Source organism: Rhinolophus hipposideros (assembly GCF_964194185.1).
Source record: "Rhinolophus hipposideros genome assembly, chromosome: 11".
NCBI classification, from domain to species: Eukaryota; Metazoa; Chordata; class Mammalia; order Chiroptera; family Rhinolophidae; genus Rhinolophus; species Rhinolophus hipposideros.
In genome coordinates this window covers 78,767,473-78,788,941 of record NC_138057.1, presented here as the reverse complement: position 1 = coordinate 78,788,941, position 21,469 = coordinate 78,767,473, and the positions used below count along the sequence as shown (strand labels likewise).

Sequence of the window (21,469 nt, the reverse complement as noted above, 5' to 3'; positions counted from 1 at the left end):
AGGTGACGGTGGAAGGCGCAGCCAAGGCACCAGGCCAAGACCAGTTTAAGTGCAAGTTTCTTAGGCAGGCTGGGGAAGCAGGTGGAGGGGCGAGGGGGGAACAGTGCTGACTCAGTTACCAGAATGTGTGGATGATCAAAGCCTCTGCATTGGGACTCCCTTCAAGGAACCTTCCAGCTCCACTTCCGATGACAGCGCCTCTGCCTGAGGAAACTGTTACTGACTACTCCATGTCACGCCCACATCAAGAGACTGACAGGTGAGCTTAGATGTCACAGGTAAGGGGGGGCCGGCTGGCGGTAACCAAGGCTCTCAAGTCAAACTGTCAAATTATACATTAAAATAAAATTAGCTTAATGAAGTAGCCAACAATCTAGGTTGTGCACCAACTAAGTCAGGCTGATGTAGTGCAGCCAGGCAATCGGCTAAGAACGGCAAGAACTCTCGCTTTTTGCTTTTTATTTCAGGTGACAGCAGGCAGGGGCTGGGAGTGGGGGGGGGGGCATAGGGGATGGGGGGCGCACAAGCGAATGGAAAGCAAACAGACTAAAAATACTTCGCCCACAAGATGACTCGTGGAAATTTTATTATATAGAGTGTAAAATGAATTGCCAGTCAAATAAAAAGAACACTTTTTCTTTTAAAACAACATGCATAACATTTTTCCAACAGCCTTTTTTAATAGTTAGACATTTCAAGCATTATAAGGAAAATAAGGAGAAAAAAACCAGAAATGGTAACTTCAGTACATTTCAAACGGAATGTCCCTCAGGTCAATTAAAAATGCGAGAAAAAATAGCTTCAATTCCGTTTTTCTTTCCTTTAAAAATACATGTTATCTGTACAAGAAACTACTACAGTAAACATTGGAAATCATATTATCCCTTTTATTAAATCAAAATTATTTAATTCATAATTGTGGTTAATACTAGATTTGTTTATTCATCTAGTTAATTGACAAATATTAAAAATATTTAAAAGAAAAAGCAAAGAACGCTTTGCAATTAAAAATAGTTACTACATTTTTACGCGTTTTAATGTTCCACAGTGTTTGTTAAAAGTTATATCGAATTTCTTTTTAATATTAAAAATAACAGTATTTATATTTCTGAGAGAATAGAGAAAGGTTTTTTGTTTTGTTTTTAAAACAAGCTTGGAGGTCTTAGATACACAATTGCAACCGGTAATGGAGACATGAAAAAAACGTATGCTAAACACATGAACACATTTTTATATTACCCTTTAGAACTCTAGAAATTATACAAACCCTATAAAACGCCCCCCCAATCCCCGTTGGACAGCAATACAATTACCTGTCTCAATTCAGAATTCACATAATTAATTACAATACATAATAGTTGTTTTTTTAAAAAATGCAATAAAACCAGACAGCCAAGATACAAGAAATTAGAAGTAAAACATTTAATGAATTTACACATTTAAGAATATTTAAATACTGTTTAAAAATTTTTAAAAAGAATTTGTTACATACCACCTAAGACTTCCAAGCCATTTTCTGTTGCAACAGAAAAAACTGTAAATAAAAAGACGCAAAAAAAAAAAAAAAAAAAAAGAAACGGAACAAAACACACCATGTTGAAATGTCACTGCTCTGAGGCATTCTGGTGCCTGAATTTGCAGGTATTGCTCCAAAAAGAATCCCAGAGCTTCCACATTTGAAATAACAAAAACAATGAAACAAAATTACCAGCAATTTTTAGTAACTAATTTCCCGATTTTTAGAAAAATTCTGTTAATCTAAATATAGTGTTTCACAGAATAAAACAAAGGTTCTTCATCAAAAGGTTTGCAAATCTAAAAACCTCTGTTACAAACAGGTTTCCGCTTACAATGATTTCAGGGTGGGGGAGCCGCAGGTCACTGTCCTACTGTTCCTGTGGAAGGAAGGGGAGAAGTTAGCCTGTGGTGGCACTCTTGGTGCTTGTGTTGTGTCTGGGGCTCTGTCAGCAGGAGGTGACAGGTCACCCTGTGCTCTCTGGCTCCACAAACCAGCCAGTGTCTCAGCACTTTCCCTGGCCTCCCCTCCCATCAGGGGCTCTGGCCCAGACAAAACCTCTCTTGAACAGGACGCCCTGGGGCGTCTCTTTTCTAGGGAGACTGGGTGGGGAGAAGGGAGTGACACTTCTCAGTCACCACCCATTTCTACTGGGCCTAGGCTCAGACGGCCACCGGCAGTGAGGTGGCCCACCAGCGTTAAGTGCAGGGCCTCAGGTCACCTGGAATATGCCAGTGGGACCACTGGGCCCTCTTCCCCACAACAGGAAATCCATCTTTGGCCTCTGATTGGACAGCCCTCCAGGTTTCTATGCAGGATGGAGAAGATCTGGCACCCTGCTCTGCCAGCCCTCAGAAGGTGTGGACCGGCCCTTTCCACCCCCCCACCCCACCATGACTGCGGGGGCGAGGGTGACAGCCTGGCCACACCACCCTGCAAGAGCAGTCACGGGCGTGAGCTCCACACTCCCTCCTCACAGTGCCAAGCCTGCCCAGCCATCAAAGCTTGGCACTCTCCTGTGCAGTTGGGGAAACTGAGTGCCACTCAGCTCTGTGGCCTGTGGCCTGGATTTGAGGGAAGATCAGGCACTTCCTTGGAGGAGCTGCCCAACCAGTTCCTCTCCCACTTGTGCCCAATCTTGTTCACCCTGGGAGAGAGGGCCAAGGTGGTTGCAGTTGGGTTCTCAGCAGGCAGCGGCCATGCCGAGGGGCGCTAGGGCTCGAGCTGCCCATCAGGCACACGCAACAGACGTGGCAGAGGGGTTACGGTTGGTCTGGGAAGTCTCCGCAGTGCTGGGATCAGCTACACACCTGGCTGTGGGCCTGAGCCTGCCCTAATGTCTGCCCGTAGAAAGCAACCTGCTGTCTGTAATATTCCGCCCAGGCCATTGTGTAGTCCGGTGGGGAGCTGGCCTGAGGAGCAGCACTGGCAGCGTGACCTGATGGACGAAGGCAAAAATGGGGTTATAAGGAGTGGGGACGCACTTAGGGGAAGTGACGGGTGCCTGCAGGGATACCTTCCCGAAGGCTCTGAGGCGTCGGAACCAGCGGCTGACGCTCCCCCTGGACGCCAGTGAGGCGCCGCCCAAGTGCTCGCTGCAAAGAGTGCGGTTAGCCGTTTGCTGCTGGTCCCCGCTCCGCCCTACAGGACCCTCAGAAGTATCTTCTCTGCGACTTCACAGGCTTTGCACCTGCCTGCCCGCCCAAGCAGGGCCCAGTACGGGGTGGTGGGGGAGCCGGGAGAGGGAGCACCTGGCTCGGGCACGTGCGCGCGTGCACGTGCGCAGAATGCCGCCCCCACGGAGGGCTGGAAATTCAGGCCCACGTGTGCCTGGGAGCCTGGATGGGGGCGGGTCTGGGGAAGACCCCACACCTGGACTTTTGCCAGGCGCTCCAGGTGACAGTGACCTCCCGGCCCCTGGCCCCAATGAGGATTCCAAAGACCAGCGCTTCCAACCACAAGTAACACCCTGCAGACTCAGCCCCGAGCCACCTCTCCCCACACATCCGCGCGCCCGCTGGGCAGGACTGGCTCAGTACCCGGAGGACTAAGCACTAACTTGCAATGATTCACCTGGGTTTTTTTAGTTCACTGTTTTCCTCATTTTAAAAAAAGACTGCTTTGGTTTCTGGTAGTTAAGAAAATGAGCTAACTATAGAAGAAAAGCAAACACCTCAGCACCCATTCCAACTTTAGACCCTGAATTCCACCATCTTTTCTCTTCACCTGCCTTCAAATGGCCAAAAAGAGCCGGGCAGTGGCAAGACAGGGAAGAGGACACCGTCCTGGCCACGCAGTGTTAAGGGAGGCTGGGACAGCGGTCCCCAGCCCCCCAGTTGAGGTGCCAGCCCACCTCCAGGCCCAATGGGGCCCAGCAGCAGAAGAAAGGGGAGGACGAGGGGAAGACAAACTGCTACACTACGTCTCCGAAACTGAGTCCTAGGGGACCAGCGTTCAAGAAAACCGGTAGCAGGGAGGCTGGGACAATGAAGTCCACAGGCTTGGGGCCCTGCGGGGCCTGCTCGGGGGGAGGCCAGCGCACTCACTCTGTTTTTTGTAATAGTCCTCCCAGGCCTTGCTGTAGTCGGGCTGGCTGCTCTGCGGCTGGCTCTGTTGGCCTGTGCGAAGAACACAAAAGCAGTCAGGCTCCCAGCCCGGCCACTCCAGGCCCTGCTCTGACTCCCTCGCTCACTCGCCCCTGGGCCACACACCTCTGAGCCCGCCCCCGGCTCTGTGGCCTGGGAAGAGGGTGGTAGCAGGCTGGTCGTGGAGGTGACATGTCAACACCCAAGAGGGCCTCCACCCAGGTCGGGGTGGTTGGAGGGGTGAGGGGTGGCGATGCAACTAAGATCCCTGAGACGCTGGGAGGACTGTGCCAACCACTGCCCCTCAAGGACGTCCATCGGAACAGGCTCGACCCCCTTCAGACGGGGCTGCAGCCGCGGGGGAGCAGAGCCCCGGGGGCCAGACTACCGTCTAGGTGCCTGGATCAGCCTTCAAATGGAACAGAGTCCAAATGGCACTGAGCACTCTTCACGTGGCCCCTTCTGTTCAGAGACTGATGACTTCCCCTCTGGACAAACAGTGTAGCAAACACGTGGGAACTGTCCAGAGTGTGCTCAAGGTGATGACAGAAAGACGAGGTCCACACAGTGAGGGGCTGATGGCAGCAACACGCACCCGACACAATCAAGCCTCCTGCCGCGTTTGGGGCAGGAGCAGGGGAAAGGATGTGTGGCTTGCTCCCGGCCTCCTCGCCCAAGCATACACCGGGGGAGCGTTCTCTATGTGGCACGGGCAGGAGAGATGAGGGGGGAGGAGGCGAGCAGCCGCCGCCTGCCCAGGAGCATAAAGAGGGTTAAAAGACAACTGGCCACACATGGGGACCTTGCTCCCTGCCGAGGTCAGGCTGGCTGCGTGCCCACCTGCTAAGGCCCCTTCAACGTCTCCTGTTAGAACCAGGCTGCAGCAGCAAGGACATGCCAGCAGACACATTTCACAGCAAAATATTCTCCATGCTAGTTAATCAAGACTGTGAGGACGAGCACAGGCTGGGTGTGGGGCTGGGGAAAGACACGAGGTGGGGGTAAACGACGGGAGAAGAGCCCGCCCTCCTTCCACCAGCGCCGACGGGCTCGGACCAGGACGCTACCAGCAGAAGGACCTGGTTTGGGGAGGGCTAGGAGTGAGGAATGTGGGCAGCAAGAACTCGTCGCTCAGACATGGAAGGAGGGGGTGGGCAAGCAGGAGTTTTCTTTCAAACAAGATTTCACTGACCAAAACCAATTTTCCATTTCTAAATCTCCCGAATAAACCAACAAAGCTCAAGACCAGTGGTGAGCGGGCCAAGACCCAGGCGTTCCTGTCTCCTCAGTCACCCCGCGTGCCTGAGCGCCTGGGCCGCAGGCGGGTGGGCATCTCCAGGACCATGCCCCCCAGAGCATCAACGAAACGACGGGTACTCCCCACAGTCCAGGGCCTCTCACAGGTCCTGTACCAGACAATAGGACAAATGGGAACTCGACCAGGTCACCTCTCGTCTTGGGGGCGCCCTCCAGTCAGAACAGGAGGAAACACAGGCAGGGTCCAGGATACAGTGTCCAGTGAAATGGGGTGTACAATCTAGGCGGTGTGTGGGTGTTCATGAACTTTAAAATATTCTACATGGTTAAGACCATTCATAAGGAAATATTGGGGAAGGAAAAATGTCAACCATTCAATGTCCGAGCTCGCAGCTACTTTGAAAACCCTTCATTTCACAGCTGACAACACTGGATACCAGAGGAGGGGAGCGGGCCTGACGTTGCACATCCCTGGCCTCCGGACCCCGTGGCTGGTCCTCTAGCTGTGACCTTCACCAGGGTCTTGGGGCAGGGCTGCCCGGCCAGCACTCTGCTCGAGGGGGAAGGGAGCTAGGCCCCGGGCTCGGTGCCCGTGAGCAAGGCTGCGATGCTGGTCCTGCAGCCTGGGGCGCAGGCAGGACAATGCACCTAATGACCGCCTTCCCAACACAGCGGGCCCTCTACAGGGTCAGAACAACCGGAGGTCAGGTGTCCGTTTTGTTTCTTTGCAGGCTGTGCAAGATGGTCCCCCCCAGCAATAAATTCCAGAACGAGTCCTAAGGCGAACGCGGGGGGCTGGAGAGTGGGGAGCAGGTTTGGTTCCACCAGATCGTCTGTTCTCTTTTACAACCAGTTTTCTCAGTGAGGTGTCCCTCAGCAGAGCTCATTTGCTAATTTGAGTTTTCCGAAAAGCTCAAAAAAACAGAAAGAGCCCGTTTCTAAGATCGTGCTGGAGGGAAGAGGGAGCCGGTCACCTTGAGACCAGAGGAGAGGGGCAGGAAGGGCACCCAGCAGGCAGCGACAGCCAGGAGGACACAGAACGAGGGGGCAGAGCTGTGGGCGGGAGGGAGCAGACGGCCTCAGTCAAACCACTCTTTCCAACGGCCACAGGCGTTTCTGACTCATTCTTGGAAAACAAGTGACAGAAGCCTACAGCTCACAGCTTCAATGGGAAAGGGAGGTCTGAGAAGGTGGGCCAGGAGGGCCAGCCCCTCCGCCCTGCCCAGCTGGAGGCTGGTGCCCTTGCCACAGAAACCTCCTTCTGCACATGGGCCTCCCCCAGCCCACGTGGGGCCTGCTGGTGGCTCCCGACGCCTCTGCCGAGGGGCATCCTGGGTCTGTTGGGGCCCAGCAGCCCCTCTGGCCCTTCCTGGGGGTGTGCACAGTCCCACCCCCTCCCGAGAGACTTACTTGGGACTTGCTGTGTGGGCTGCTGCCACGCCTGGTAGGTGTTGCCCCAGCCCTGGGTCAGAAAAGCCGGAGGACCACTGTGGAGAACGAGAGTCACTTGTTCCTGTGGGGGTCACGTCCCCTCCTCACCTGGGCCCACCTCCCGCCACCCGTCATCTGTCTCTTCACTGCTCACACCCCCACCCTAGGCAATGGTCCCCGCTGAGAGTGGCCAGCTGGTCCCGACCCTAGTCCTGACTGAGAACCCCGTGGATGGAGTAAGAGCAGGTCACCTACCTCACAGGGGTGCTGTGGGGGTTTCCGTTCACTTTAGCAGCAATGTTGGGGAAGCACCCTGAGCTCCTCGGAGGAAAGGTGCTGAAAGAATGTGAAAAACAAATAAAGACCAAGGGCCCAGGACCCAAGGACGAAAAGGCTTTTGCCAAAACCTCCGCTCCCCTAGTCCCAGGGTGTTGCACGTCCCTGGGGGTGCCGGCCGAGACAAGGAGACCCTCTGCCCCCTGGGAAGGCTCTCAGCCCTGCACTGGTCAGTGAGCTACGGACAGGCCAGAGGGTGATGGGGAAAGATGAGTCGTGTCCACACCCAGAATTTTAGGCTTTGGCCAGCACTCCCTGGAAGTAGCTGGAAAGGAGGATCCCTTGGGGGGTGGGATGTAGGCGGGGGGGGGGGGGAATTCTTCCAGGTGAGATGGATGGACTCACTTTTGATGAGGTGCGGCAGGCGGCTGGCTGAAGGGGCTCTGTCCAAAGGCTCCAGGTGCGCCCAGACTGGTCCCCTGTCGCGGCAGAAAAGGACCATCACTTCCTGTGGGATGCAGCCCTGCCCTCTGCCCGCCCCCCCCGAGGCACACCACAGCGTTTGGGGAGACAGGGAAGTGAAGATGCCCTGCAGCCCTTGCACTAGTCTTCCTCCCCACAGAAGACCTGAGCTGAGAAATGGCTTCTACCCTCGAGTGACCAACACCACCACACAGCCAATGCTGGCACCACCACATCTGCCCTAGCGTGTCACCCTGGGGGGAGGGACCAACCTGCTTGACTCTCCCGTCAATTTAGGCTGGCCCACGGCTCTTTCTGCCATTCTACGTCCCCTTGGAGGTGAGCAGTGGCCAATCTGTCCTCCATCAACACTCCCTTTCTTTATCTGCTTTGAGGTGCCTGAAACTAAAGCCAGAGTCAATGAAAGCTGCCTGCAGGGCTGGCCGCCAGGGCAATGCCAGCAGGAGTCCCGGACCGTGCTGGGGAAAAGGCTGCCGCCCCAGCTGCTCATCTAAGCCTGCAGGGGACACGGCTCTGGGGCCTGAGCTGCGCAGGCCTTGGTGGGTTCTGCCCGAGGCTTCCTCCTCATGTCTGGGCCTGGCCCTGGTACCCCTGGGCCCCAATCTTCCCCTCGGCAAAGTGGGAGGGGGTGCCCTCACATGACGTGAGGACTGAAAGGCACAGGAAATACAAGGTTCTGGGGAAAAAGAGGTACCTTGGACATCCACCAGAAAATCCAGCTATTAGTAAGCTGGTGGGGAAAGGACCTTGTACGTACGCCAACTTTCTCATCTATGAGATGTCTGGCCACCTCGATCTGTTGAGGAATCCCCCTGATGGTGAATATTCGCAGGTTGGGGTCGGTGTTGGGAGGGGGGTTCCGCTGAAGCTCCACGTGGGCTCCTGACTGCTGGTTTATGCTTTTGATGTTCTCACCCCCTGCAGGCAGGAGGACACAAGACAGAAGAGTAAGTGGCAACAGTGGCCAGCCGCAGCGTCTCACAGCACTCTGCTCCGGGAGAGGAGGGAGGGTCTTTTCTGCATCCTAGCATTTGCCCGGGAGAACAGAGAGGTCCTCTGTTTACTTTAAGCTGGCTCTAACAGAAACCAGGGCTCACTCATTTGCAAAACCAGCTTTAGGATGTGAAGCTGGTCCTTCTCTCTGAGCCAGGATGAGGCCACAGACACCACGTGGCACCTGCTGGTTTTTCTCTCCGAGGCCTCTGCAGAGGCCCGAGCCCAGACCGAAGCCTCAGCCCGGGAAGGCACTCCATTCCATCCTTCTCAGCACAAGAATGGCGACCTGATGGCCCCTCCACGGCACAATGGGGTCCACCGCCCTGCTGCTCTCCCTCCCTCCACAGGTCACACTGACGGCCACAGGACCCAACAATGCCCGGAGCCCACTTGGGCCTTTAATAGCCCATCCTGTCACTTCTCGAGTCCCAGCCTCCTCTGTGGGGGGGACAGGTCTAGACAGAGAGGCAGCCAGAGGATGGGGGTCACAGAGGCCTGGGTGGAGCCAGGCTAATGAAAATTTAGTTGGAGTCTTTGAAAAACCTGTGAGAGTCCCAGTCTCTTAATGAAATTTGTGTGACAAAAGCCCCACCAGTGTAACAATGGTTTGATTCTTCTTTTGAAATTTCACAGAACTTACAGATCAGCTCTGCTCAATTATGCGGGGCAGCCAGAGTACAAGGAAAACTTGTAGCACAGAGTTTTGCAAAACTGGAAAAAGACAATCTGTGGGAAATCCGGTCCAGGGGACCAGAGAGCCCCAAATGATCAAAAGCAACGACTAAAGGCCAGTCTCTGTGTCACCCCTCCCTGCTCCAAGTCAAAACTACCCTCCTATGACATTTGTCATTTCCTTCCAATGAGTCCACAATCCTCCACTCTAACCTGCCCTCCACCTCCATGGCAGGAAGATGCAGCTGAACGGCCCATCAAGGGGGAGGTGAGAGGGGGCGCCCTGTCCTCACAGCGGGACTCTATAAGCGTCAAGACACAGAGGCTGTGCCCAGCTGTCCGTCCAGCTGTCCTTCCTGAAGACAGCGCGAGTGGTTGCACTATGGGAAGGAAACTGGAGACTGAGGGCATTCGGATAAAGCTTTGTTCAGCGGCGGCTTGGGTGGCATTGTCAGTTTAGTTAAGGAGGTTTGAAATTTAAAAGCAAATTAAAAAGGAAAAAAACCCAAAAAAACACAACTCAGCAGACCAAAGTTCTGTTGTGTATGATATTCTTCAAGTTCTGCCACAGTTTAAGCAAAGTGTCCCTACATGTCCTGCCTCCAGCAAACACGCTTGTCTTGGGGACAGCACTGACCAATGAGAAAGGCCCAAGCCAGTACCTACCGCTCTTCATTCACAGAGAATTTTCTCTTCTTCGCACAGTGGAAAATGAGCAGCTTTGCTCCTCAGCAACAGCGTTTTGGGGGAGCAGTGGGGAGCCAAGACTCAACACAGACCTTTCCACCACGCGCCCAGCCTCCCCAGCCACGCGCCTCGGCTCCCCCAGCCGAGCCCCTCCGTTCACTGGGCACTTGGCTCAGCAGCCACAGCCCCTCTCCCCCGAGGCCTTGGAGGCATGCTAATAAGGCGAGGGGGCCCCACAAAACTGCACGGGGCCGGAAGGAGTTAATTTAAGTTCATCTTCCTTCAAAATGAGGTCACCAGCTTGGCACATGGTGGCTGTCTACAGACTCATTCAGCAGCCTGCTCCATTCTTCCACCTGATGCGGGGCAGAAGCGACCCACCAGTGGCCCCCCGGCTGGACGTGAAATCGTAAAGCAATTAATCAAACCTGCTAAAAGGCCTGGCTGACAAGAGCAGGGCTGGCCACACTATCTGTCACTATTGCTGCATTTATCATGGAAATCCAGCAGGGGCCCGGGAGGCTCAGCGTCTGTGCGACGGCGGGAGCCTGGGGAGCAGGGCCCTGTCCCTCGCTCCCCCTCACCCACGCGCCTTTCCCAAGGAGGAGGCATGCTTCATGCCAGCTCTTTTTGGGGCGGGGTAAGTATAGAAATCCCCCTCCCCCCCAACAAAACTTTTCCTCGGCTTCTCAAGGTTGCGGCCAGAGTCACTGCTTCCTCTGCGAATCACGCAGATGACAAGCTACGAGAGAATGTCCTGTGAACTGGAGGTTTCATTGACTATGGGACTGTCACAGTGGAGACGGCCAGGCTCTGCCAGTGGCTAGAGAGACGCTTTCACATAAAAACCTCGTGGGCAAAACGGTTCTCACAAGGCAAAGAAACCTAGATCTGACTCTCAACCGACAGGCATCACGGGGATTTACTGCCGTCTGGGTAGTGGGTCTGACCCATCCCAGCATTTGGGCGGCTAACAACATCCATTTAACACCCATCAGCACGGACACCCTGCTGGAGAATTAAAACCAACCCACACTGTTCCGATCACCTCTGAGAGGTTAATAACCTGAAAAGTGACACAGATACAGGAGAGAAACGCTGTGAAAGAGCATGAGAAATGCAGTGTCACGGGCAGGGCTGATTTTGGGAGGTGAATGACAGGGTCAGGAGGAGGAACTCCCACCCCAAGCCCCTCGTAAGGATGTGCTGCGGTGGCCTCAGCGTCTGTTGGTGGAGACATCCCAAAATCACGTTGCGTGGAATACTAGCAGCCCCTGACAACTACGAGATGCCTGGCGATCACAGAAATTGGAGAAACTTTGGGGATAAGACTGATTTTTATTTACTCAAATATGAGACCCAATGCCAAGTGCAAGTTTCCTGTCGCAGCAGGGCTTTGCTTGGAGCCCACAGAAGCTGAGCCTGTAGCCGGGGAAGGGCCCCCGGAGCCACAGTCCCCTCTCCGCGGCCCCAAGGCCAGCCCAGATGAAAGAGCCACAATGGCCTAGAAATCTGCCTTGCTTCTCACGGAGGGGTGCAAAGGAGCCCCACCAGCCCTTAACGAGAGTTTCTACCTAATGTTTTCTAAAATGCCTAGAAACAACAAATCAATTTTGATTTTCCTCCACAGGGTGTCTGTTACTCATGGTAAATGTGTTGAAAGCATAAAAACCATTTTCACATGTTGTGTCAATAAAGACCAAATCCCCAAATCCACTGAGGAAAAACAGTGACATAACTTCTCAGAAAGCAGTCTTCTCTTGAGGAAATTATCTTAACTGTTCCTCCGAGTTCTTCAGAGGTGAGTTAATTACTAAGCAGCCGACCGACATTCAGAGGCAGACATTCAGCCTGTGCCAGGCGCCTTTTCAACAACTAAGCCGCTTAATGGGCAGTGGGACTCATCGCCTGTCTGTACGCTGTGCCTTCATTCATGAGAAGCCCCACGCAAAGCAGGACTCCTGCACAAGGGCGCTGCTGCCACGACCTGGCACCTTCAGTCAAGTGCAGCAAACAGACTTGACTTCGTGCCCCGGAGGAACTGTATGACCTGTCTGCTCTCAGGTGAAACAGTTGGCGGGGCGGGGTGGGCGGGGACACGGACGGGAAGCCAGCAGCGGCTTCTTACCTTTACCGATGACGAGGCCACACTTATCAGCGGGCACGGTGTATGTTATCTCCTGGATTCCACCAGGGGTTCCCACACTCCAGTCGCCACGGCCACGGCCTCTTCCTCTGGATACTGCGAGGCCTCCAAAGCCATCTCTTTCCTGGGAAGGAAGCAAAGCTCAAGTGAAGATTTCTGCCACTGCCACCAGCACCACTTTTCATCTCCAGGGAGGAGGTTAAGTGACAAGCTGTAATCAACGCCACACATCAGAACCTGAAGTCCTTTCCACATTTCAGATTCTGAAGTGCTCTTTAAAACCAGAATTAACACAAATCACAGGCGTCTTCAAGGAGGACACATGTAGATAAACGCACGTAGTTACGTAAACAGCACAAATAGAACCAACTAAAACAGGCAGCCAGATATAAACTCCTAGGCCTGAAGCCCAAGGATCTTCCCTGGAGTTGGCAGTGCTGGGCGCTCCTCCCAGGTGTAGGAGTTGGTTTTCTTAATGCTGGCTGACGCTGTGCTCTCCTGGGGCTGACACATACCAGAAGCCAGACATTAGACGCTGAAAAGCTACGGGCCTTTGAAAGTGACACATAAGTGGCAATGTATGACTTCTGACGCTCCCCTGACCAGGCTCCCATAAAGAACAATTCGGACACTGCTCTATGAGTCAGAACACCTAGTAATCCCACGGCAAAAATGACAAAAGGATTTTAAAGAAAAACCAGTTGTTCCACTCCACCAAAGAGGGAACTAGCCAGGCCAGAGCCTGTGATCCGGGACTGGAGAAGTCCCTGACTCACTGTTACACTGTGCCCACGGCAGAGAGCAAAAGCCACATCTGAGAAGATTCTTTTCATTCAATGACAACACATCCCATTCCAGCCTTTGTCCTGAGTCCCTTGGAAGCTGCAGCATTTACATTTTTTCAATATTGAGGGAAAACCTCATTGAGCTGAGCGTTCCTTTCATGGGAGGGAGAAGCTGAACAGACGTGCGACATGGTGAAGAAACATTTGGCAAAACCTGCCCATATCGATGAAGAGACAAGTGGATGTTGACCCAGAATCTAAACCAGCAGAAAGCGGATAACTGGAGTGCTTTTTTCCTGCCCTGTGGATTTAGGAGCACCAAATGACAAACAAGGTCATTTAGGGATTTATGTTAAAACATACACACACATAACCAACTTTCTGGGTGTGCCACGGTCTTAAGGACAAGGCTGCCTCCTAATCATCTCATAGCCTTTGCAGTTGTGGGTTCACAAACTCTTCCCACTAAAAATGATGTGAGATCTCATTTAGTGATTCTTTCCTGAACCTGTCTAATCCTGAGAAGCCCAAGTCTTGGATATTCTGATTCAGGAGATCTGGGCTGGGGTCTATAAACTCGCTCCTTCAGCACGCACACCCAGAAGACTTAGCGGATCCTGTGGGGAGCACCGCCTGGGTGAAAACCCTGTTTGCTGCTGAGAAGACTTGGCCTAGAGAGGTTTTGGCAGAGTTGGGCCAACAGTTGCCAATTTCCTGCTTCTTTCTTCAGCTCCGATCGTCCTCAGATTTCCTCAGTCCTATGTACCTGGGGGGTATGCCAGCCTATCATCAGTTATAGTGGTTCCCCAGAGGTACTGACAACGGGGGCAGGTGGAGATGCTAACATATGACACCAGCTTATTCAAAGTCCAGACAAAGCGGTTCACGGAACCCAGGGCAGGAAGACAGCTACAAGATGCTGGAGGAGAGGAAAGTGCTTTCTAAAGCTACGATTAGATTTTATTTACAGTTTTATACTAAGTACACTCAACTGTCTGAAACTTGGTCATCTGCACTGTATTTTCCCAAACAGCTTAAAAAGTCAGGAACTTACTGCATAAAGAAAATCTAGGGGTCTAATATATGGTGATGGAAAGAGAACTGACTCTGGGTGGTGAATACACAATGTGAGACATAGATAATGTATTACAGAATTGTACACCTGAAATCTATGTAACTTTACTAACAATTGTCGCCCCGATAAACTTTAATTTACAGAGAAAAGAAAAGAGAGTCTAGATTCTGGGATAATAAAGGCAGAAGAGTAATAAACTAGCGGGGGGAGGGGAGAGGCAGGAAAGAGACAGCTGTAGAGAAGCTGCTGGCTGTCAGCCTGGAGGGAGATAATTGTCAAGAGCGTGTTTTCCCACGAAGGTGACTTGAGGGGAGGACTGCTCTGTGGTGCGGCCCCACAGCCCTGTGGGACACTTGCCACTTTCTTGGGTGAGGTATATGAACTCCAGAGGGCCGGACCCACCTGGGCTGTAAGAATAAGCTCATTGATGACGTGCGCTGCATGCTGACATCGCTCAGGGGCTCCCATGACCTGCGCAGCTCTCTCTGGACTAACCCCATCATCTGTGGAATAAGGCAGGCGGTGGGATTAGGAAAAGCCCAACTTTAGAAAGAGACAAAGGTCGATCAGATTTCAATCAATATTCCCACCAGAGCTAAAGGAGCAGTCAGGACATCACCAGACTCAGGGCGTCTTGTGGATAGGGAGATGTATGTGTACGGCTACATAGTTTTTCATGGCCCATGCCAATACTTGTGCAATTATAGATATTTAAGAAATGCATCAATGAAGAAACCAAAACCAAAACCAACCAACCAAAGAAAGGCCAAGGAAACAGGTGAGCTTTGGCAATAGTTTCCAAAAATTAGCCCACTGTGATGTTTTTCCATCTTCAGAAAAATGAGGAAGCTAAAGACACTGTAGACAATTTTGCTTCTAAACATAAATTTATAAAATGTAAAGAACTGTCTTTATTCTAGTATGTCTGCCCTTTTTTATGGTTTTATCTTTTATTTTATGAAATCAAAATAACAGATTGTTTTTTAAAGTCTTTACTTGGCAAAATTACAAGTTGGAAACGCTATGTTGATTTCCCCCAATTTTATCAGTCTAAGTGGGGGTGAGGGTAGGGAAGCCCTGGAAGCCCTGGAAGCCCCAGGCTAGAGTGTTCTGCAACCACAAGGGTAACCAAGCCAGGAAGACATGAGGGCCGAGAGGAGAAACTTAGATTGGTAATTTGGTAACAAAATGTTGTAAAAGAGAGGAAAAAACGCCTCATAAATGGGATAACTACAAAGTCCTTGAGTTGTTAAGGTGTTTTTTAATTCTTCATAACGCTTAAAATTTTTGAAAATCATTCAAACCAACCTGGTTTGAACTGAATCCTCACACCAGCATCGTTCTGGATCTTTTTGATCATTTCCCCGTTTCTTCCTATTACAATCCCAACGGCAAACCTAGGAACCGACACCTAAGCACAGAAAAACAAAACATCAGAGCTTTTCTATAAACCTTGTCTGTTCTGAAAGGATATATGTATACACCTATTTTCCTGAAAATAAGACGGGGTCTTATATTAATTTTTGCTCCAAAAGACGCATTAAGGCGTATTTTCAGGGGATGTCTTATTTTTACATGTACAACAACCTACATTTATTCAAATACAGTCACGTCATCTTCTGGAACATAGTCATCACGTACTAAGATGTCTGGCTGACGATCTTAACTGGGGCTTATTTTTCAGGGAAACACAGTATAGTATATATGTGTGTGTACACACACACAAACAACTTGATTTTTATTATAGTGCATTCCTGGAAATGATATAATAAAGCCTTTTTTCCTCTTAAAAATATTGTGGCTCATGGTTGCATTCCTGCCCGATAAATGAATCCAGTAAGTCTGAGATTTGATCAAAATAGTTATAAAAATGAAGAATAAACCTTACAAATAGATAAAAGATTAAAAACAGCTAATTTATCTTCCAAATTCTATGAAATAACAAATATACCATATACGTGTCCATTATACCAGTGATCCTTTAAAATGTTTTTTTCATTTGTTTTATTGTGGTAAAATATACACAATATTTACCATTCGAGCCATTCATAAGTATATAATTCAGTGGCATTAAATACATTCACAATGTTGTGGAACTGTCCCAGATATCTACACCCCAAAGCTTTCCATCATCCACAATAAAAACACTGTATCCAGTAAATAGTAACTCCTTTCTCCAGTCCCTAGAAACCTTGATTTTATTTTCTGTCTCTACAAATCTGCCTATTTAGGTATAATTGGAATCATACAATAAATATTTGTCCTTCTGTATCTGGGCTTATTTTGCTAAGCACAATGTTTTGCGAGGCCCATCCATGCAGTAGCATATGTCAAAATTTCATTCCAAAGCATTGATTTTGATCTCATTCCACCTCACCAATAAACCTGGCTTCCAAGGTTGCTAAAATCACAGCAGAGATCACCAACAGAAGTTGGACAGCTTGGACTTGGGTCTTCACCTGGGTAGCGGATAAGCTCTGAAGCAAAATCTCAAAACCAGGGAGAATGGCCCCACGCCCTGAAAGGTATGCGGCTGGCTCCCCTTACTACGGCTGACTGTCCCAATCTGTCCTCACACCCACCCTGGGAAGCGAGCGTATTTGTAGGGTTTCACAGATGAGACAAAAGTTAAATCGTTTGCTCAAGGTTAAAGAGCCAACAGACCGGTGACCTACAACCTTTAACCTCGTTTTGCCTACTAACCTGGAAGTCAAGCATACCTCTATACTGCCTCCTCCCATTCGGGAGGTGTAGTCACTGCGTACACCTCGAAAGTCAGCTTGGTCTTTCTCTCGGATGATCTCTAATACCATTTCTCTTGCTTGCTGTATAAACACAGATAAAAGACACTATAAAAGAGAAAATCCTGAAAAAAGACATGACACCAGGTGAAACTGCAACATGTATTGGGGCTTAAAGACTCAGAAGGCGCTCGGCGGTGGGAGAACTCACTCACTGTGTCATTGTTACATGGGAAGGGCGGGCTGCTGGCGAGGGTTGTATATATCAAACCCTAAATGCCAAGTTCTTTACATTGCCCAACGTCTGCCCAGACAAGGGCCCACCCTCCTTTAAGCTGCAGGAGGGTCTGCACATCTGTGTTGGGTCCGAACTTCCTCATGGGCACCCTGAGGTGTTTCCGGCATGTCATTTTGGTCTAGTGAGGGGAGGATTTTCCGAGAGCTCTGATTGTGCGCAGGTTCACAAGAAGGAAGATGTGACCGAGGCATCCATCCCATTGCAAAGGAGCTCCAGGGAGGTAAAGGGAAGAGGCCAGCTGGCAAGCCCTAAAGTACCTGCCAGCACTGAGATCAAATATCCCAATTACCGACTGGCAAGACTACCCGCAGCCCCCGCTCTGTCCGAGGCACATTCAGCATCCTCTCCCCGGAGAACGCACTTAAGCCAGCCTACCCACTGTGCCCACACGGTACCAGCCCCCCAGGAACCTGCACCACGGATCAACTGTGCACAACAATTCAAGGTAACATGGGAGCCCAGACCAAGTCCTGGTTCTGAAAAACTAAACCAAACCAATGCCCCCCCATCGCAATTAAAGTCTTAGGACATCTGGGGAAATCTGAATATGGACTGTTACGGGATTACCGTTATCTTCTCAGGCCTGGTTTTCTAGAAGAAAGGTCTTATTCTGAGGAGATACATGCTGTAGGATTTAGGGATGGAGAGTCATAATGCCTTCCACTTACTTACAAATTCCAAAGCAAAAAATTAAAAAGTAAAATACACACATAAACGGCAAAATGACAGGTAGGATGAGGGTACACAGGTGTTTGCTGTACCATCTTTTCAACTTTTCTGGATGTTTTTTTCATATTAAAAAGTTGGGGAGAGGAAAAAGACAAACCAAACAACAATTTACGCTAAATACAACAGATAGCTTCTCCCCAGGTAAACAATGTGGAATACATAGTTTTAAAATAAAAAACAAACGCACACAAAACACGCTTCGTTATAATTACTTTGCTGCATATTCATGAAACATGAAATCCAGTGAAATAAACTCTTGGCTCAGGTATTCTTTCTGCCAAAGCTAAAACCAAATGTTCTAAGAGGGAAAGCAAGCGGGGGGGGGGGGGGTGTGTGTGTGTGTGTGTGTGTGTGTGTGTGTGTGTGTGTGGCGGGGGAGGCAGGCGCTGTCCAGCACACTCTCCAGCAGGCCTGCTCTCCGGTGCCCCCCGACTCCCACAACATCACAACCCCACATGGAGTCCACAAGCTGCACTGGCTGAGCCCAGTGAGCCAAGATTAGATGCCGTCTGAGTTTTTAAAAGCCCCCCTGTTCACATTCACAGAGGTCAGAAACTCTGGGGGCGGGAGGAGGCACTTGGGGGACCCTGGCCTGCAGGAGGGGAGTGAAGCGTTGCATCACTGACTGGGCCCTGAGGAAAGAAACCATTTTAATCACTGGCCCTAAATCCTGTTTTGAAACCATTATTTTACATATGTATCTTGAAAAAACAACAATATCAATTCGAGTTCAGCCGAACGACAAAAATTGGGGGAAATACTTTGCCAGAGGCTGGGAACCTCCCCTGCGCCAAAGCCCCAAAGCTCCCACCAGAAGAGCTGTGCCTGACGGGGCGCCTCACCAGGGGTGTCACCTTGGAGCTACTCTAACTGCAGCCAAGGCAAGACAGGCTGCAGCAGACAGAAAAAGGAGCATTCGTATTTCCCGGGAATACACAACCCCACGCTCACAGCCCACTCACGTTCCTGCGAACAAACAGCAAGAGCTGGAGGGTGGAACCACCCCAGGTGACTTAAAACTAGGCATGCGCTCTGAGCCTGGGAGCTCAGGACACAGGATGCCTGCCCGGAGGGCACACATGCCTTGTGTGGTGCTGGCACCTTTGCTTGTGTCCCACCGCAGCTGGAGATCTTGCAAAAGGGGGCCGAGAGAGAACAAGCAAGAAAGAATCAAACGGAGCCTGCATCTGAGCTGACCACAGGCCCAGTGCTACGCCATCCAATGAAACCTTCTGCATTGAAGAAAACGCTCCGTGTAAGCACTGCCCGTGAGGTAGCCACTATCCTCATGTGGTTCTGAAGCCCTCAAAATAGGGCCTGGGTACACGAGGAACTCCATTTTTACTTAATCTGAATTAATTTACATAGCCACATGTGGCTAGTGGCTCTGAGACTGGGTAACACAAACCTGAATTCTTTCCGTCATCAAATCTGCTTTGGGAAAATAGTAATAGCTTACCCTAACTAAAGGAACATCAGTTTTATCATTTCTTAAATGACATACAAGCTCTACGAGTTACTACCAGGTGACACCCCCACCCAGGACCTGCCGGATCCAGTTGCTTTCCTACCTGTACTTTAAACGGGTCTCCAGTGATGCGAAGAGGCTTGTCTGCCCCCGTAGGCAATGGGCCGTCCTGGATCATGACCATTTTCACACCTGTCCGCTCCTGTGGGGCACACATCCCAGTACAGCCCTCATTGTCACGAATGGGAATGTAGGAGAGCACAAGATGACGCGAGGGGTTGGGTCACGTCCACAATAAGCCACGCCCCCTCCCACCAGGCACTGCCCTCTGACCCCGCCCATGAAGCTGGCCTCTGAGGATGCTGCCGTACAGGCCACGCCTTGCCAGAAAGCTTCCGAGTGTGATGTGGAAAACCATTTTCCCAACTCTCCTCCTTTCCCAGGCTCTGGAATATTGATGAGCTATGCGTATGAAAAGCCAGGCACTGAGCTGAGCACTCTAGTTAACATCTGGTTAGAGCCTCCGCACAGCTAAGCGAGGCGAACGTGCCCATTCCACGCAAAGGTGAAGAGGCCTCTGAGCGGAAGCTGCCCAGAGCCCATGAGCGGGGAGCCAAAGCTGGGATTCTGGGAGTCCACAGCAGCATGCCTTTCACAGTCTGAGGACTGGGCTAGGAGAGGGTCACAGGGCAGGTCACAATCCCTGACCCACAACTTCCATAAGCTACAAAGCTCTGAAATAAAAGTTTGTTCATTAACTAACTAGGCAGCAAACCCAACCTGAAGTCATGTAAGCATATTCCTAGCCCTCTCCATGAGTGTGACATTATGTTTAGCTGAGGAAATACGCTTTTGGAACCCGCTGGGGTTGCGAAATTCAGCAAAATTTGGCCCCACGGGTCTCGGGGGAGGGATTCTGGAGCTAAGAGCAGCTAACGCTCACGGGCACCTGCTCAGCAAGAAGCTGTGTGCTAGGGGGTCTTATATAAACACACAGCACAGGATTATTTCAGCTGCATGACAATAGTGAGGCCGCTTTCACAGACGAAGACCTGGGCCTTTGAAAAGTACATGGGCACGTTTAAGATCACACAGCTGACGAGGGGAGTGCTGCTGGCCCAAAGGTCCCTGGCTCCGGACACGGTCTTTTCAACTGAGGTGTTGTCATCTGATGGTAACAGAGCTTCACTGCAGTGGTTGCTGCAAGTTCACGGGGCCCCACGACTGGCATACCTGGCACAGGGCCTGGCCACAGTCAATTCCCAGAAAATAGCTATCGCAGGGAGGGGCCATGGAATCACTGGGCAGAGGCTCGGAGGGGCGCCTGCCTGTGGACCACTCAGCCCGCTCCGCCAGGGAAGTCAGAGTTCTGACACGGACGCTCCAGCCAGGAAGGGGAGGGGAGAGGGGGACCTCTGCGGAGGGCTCGCATACCTGCAGCTGCTTTATTGTTTCCCCTCCTTTGCCGATGACCAGACCCACTTTAGACGCAGGGATGAGGAGCTCCTGGATCGTGCTGTTGCCGTCTATGTCATTATGAAAGCCAGGTCCGTTCCGACAGCGGTCCACGATCTGCCCCAAGAGCCGTTTGGCTTGTCTTTGAGCGGGGAAAAAAAATCACAAGGGAATCGGCATTAAATGAATGCTCGAGGGAAACACGGAAGGGAAACACGAAGGAGTCAAGGCCGCCCTCCATCCAGCGGCAGCTCCGGCCCCCACACCCCGGGAGGCCGCTGCCATCCGCCACGCTACTGGCCTGGAATTTAAAAGCAACACGCCACAATACCAACACTCCGACACAGCCCCCTTGCAAGTCTGCCCTCCGCTTGTGCTGGTGTCTCGTATTCACTCCACAAACATGTCACTTCTCCTATTCGAATGTCAGCTGCTCTGGCGGCAGAGACCACCACCTCTGAGCTCTTTGCATCTTGCTGTTCCCCAGTCCAGCATAACCCTTCTCAAGAGAGTACACACTCACTAGACATTTGTTAAAAAGGCAGGAGAGAGCATTGAGAGAGATGGGAAGAAAGAAAGCAAGGGTTAGTACTCATCGTTTGAAGTCCCCTATTCCAAATTTCTTCTCCGTAACTACCCAGACTGCTCTCTGGCTGTTAAGCTGAGGCAATGCATCACCAGTTTGGTTTCAAGGGGATGAGAAAGGAGGCGGCGGTGGCTCTGACGCAGCCCTACTCACATACACCTGCTTTGTGCTTTTCATGTCAGATTTTCAGGACCCTGCATTTCACATACCATTTTGTGCTGATGTTATTTGGAGGCGGGAGAGGAAGGCTGCACTGCCGAAACAGTACAACCCAGCCTACCGA

General features: G+C 51.2%; 1 protein-coding gene across 3 annotated transcripts in view; it reads right to left on the bottom strand.

The window, feature by feature from the left end:
• Positions 1-553: 553 nt before the first annotated feature.
• Positions 554-21,469, bottom strand: part of FUBP3 (far upstream element binding protein 3) — a gene marked incomplete at its 3' end in the record, with an annotated part of 49,301 nt that continues 28,385 nt past the window's right edge. The window contains exons 7-19 of one of the 3 annotated variants that reach the window (XM_081065785.1): positions 20,580-20,742; positions 19,249-19,347; positions 16,630-16,734; positions 15,218-15,320; positions 14,312-14,412; positions 12,032-12,173; positions 8,306-8,466; positions 7,471-7,544; positions 7,045-7,125; positions 6,769-6,845; positions 4,063-4,134; positions 2,827-2,954; positions 554-1,895 (exon numbers count right to left, since the gene is read on the bottom strand). In XM_081065785.1, the coding sequence (XP_080921911.1) occupies positions 1,887-1,895; positions 2,827-2,954; positions 4,063-4,134; positions 6,769-6,845; positions 7,045-7,125; positions 7,471-7,544; positions 8,306-8,466; positions 12,032-12,173; positions 14,312-14,412; positions 15,218-15,320; positions 16,630-16,734; positions 19,249-19,347; positions 20,580-20,742 (1,315 nt within the window). Of the gene's footprint in view, positions 1,896-2,814; positions 2,955-4,062; positions 4,135-6,768; positions 6,846-7,044; positions 7,126-7,470; positions 7,545-8,305; positions 8,467-12,031; positions 12,174-14,311; positions 14,413-15,217; positions 15,321-16,629; positions 16,735-19,248; positions 19,348-20,579; positions 20,743-21,469 lie in introns of those variants that run through there. The other 2 variants (XM_081065786.1, XM_081065784.1) reach the window with 2 other exon arrangements.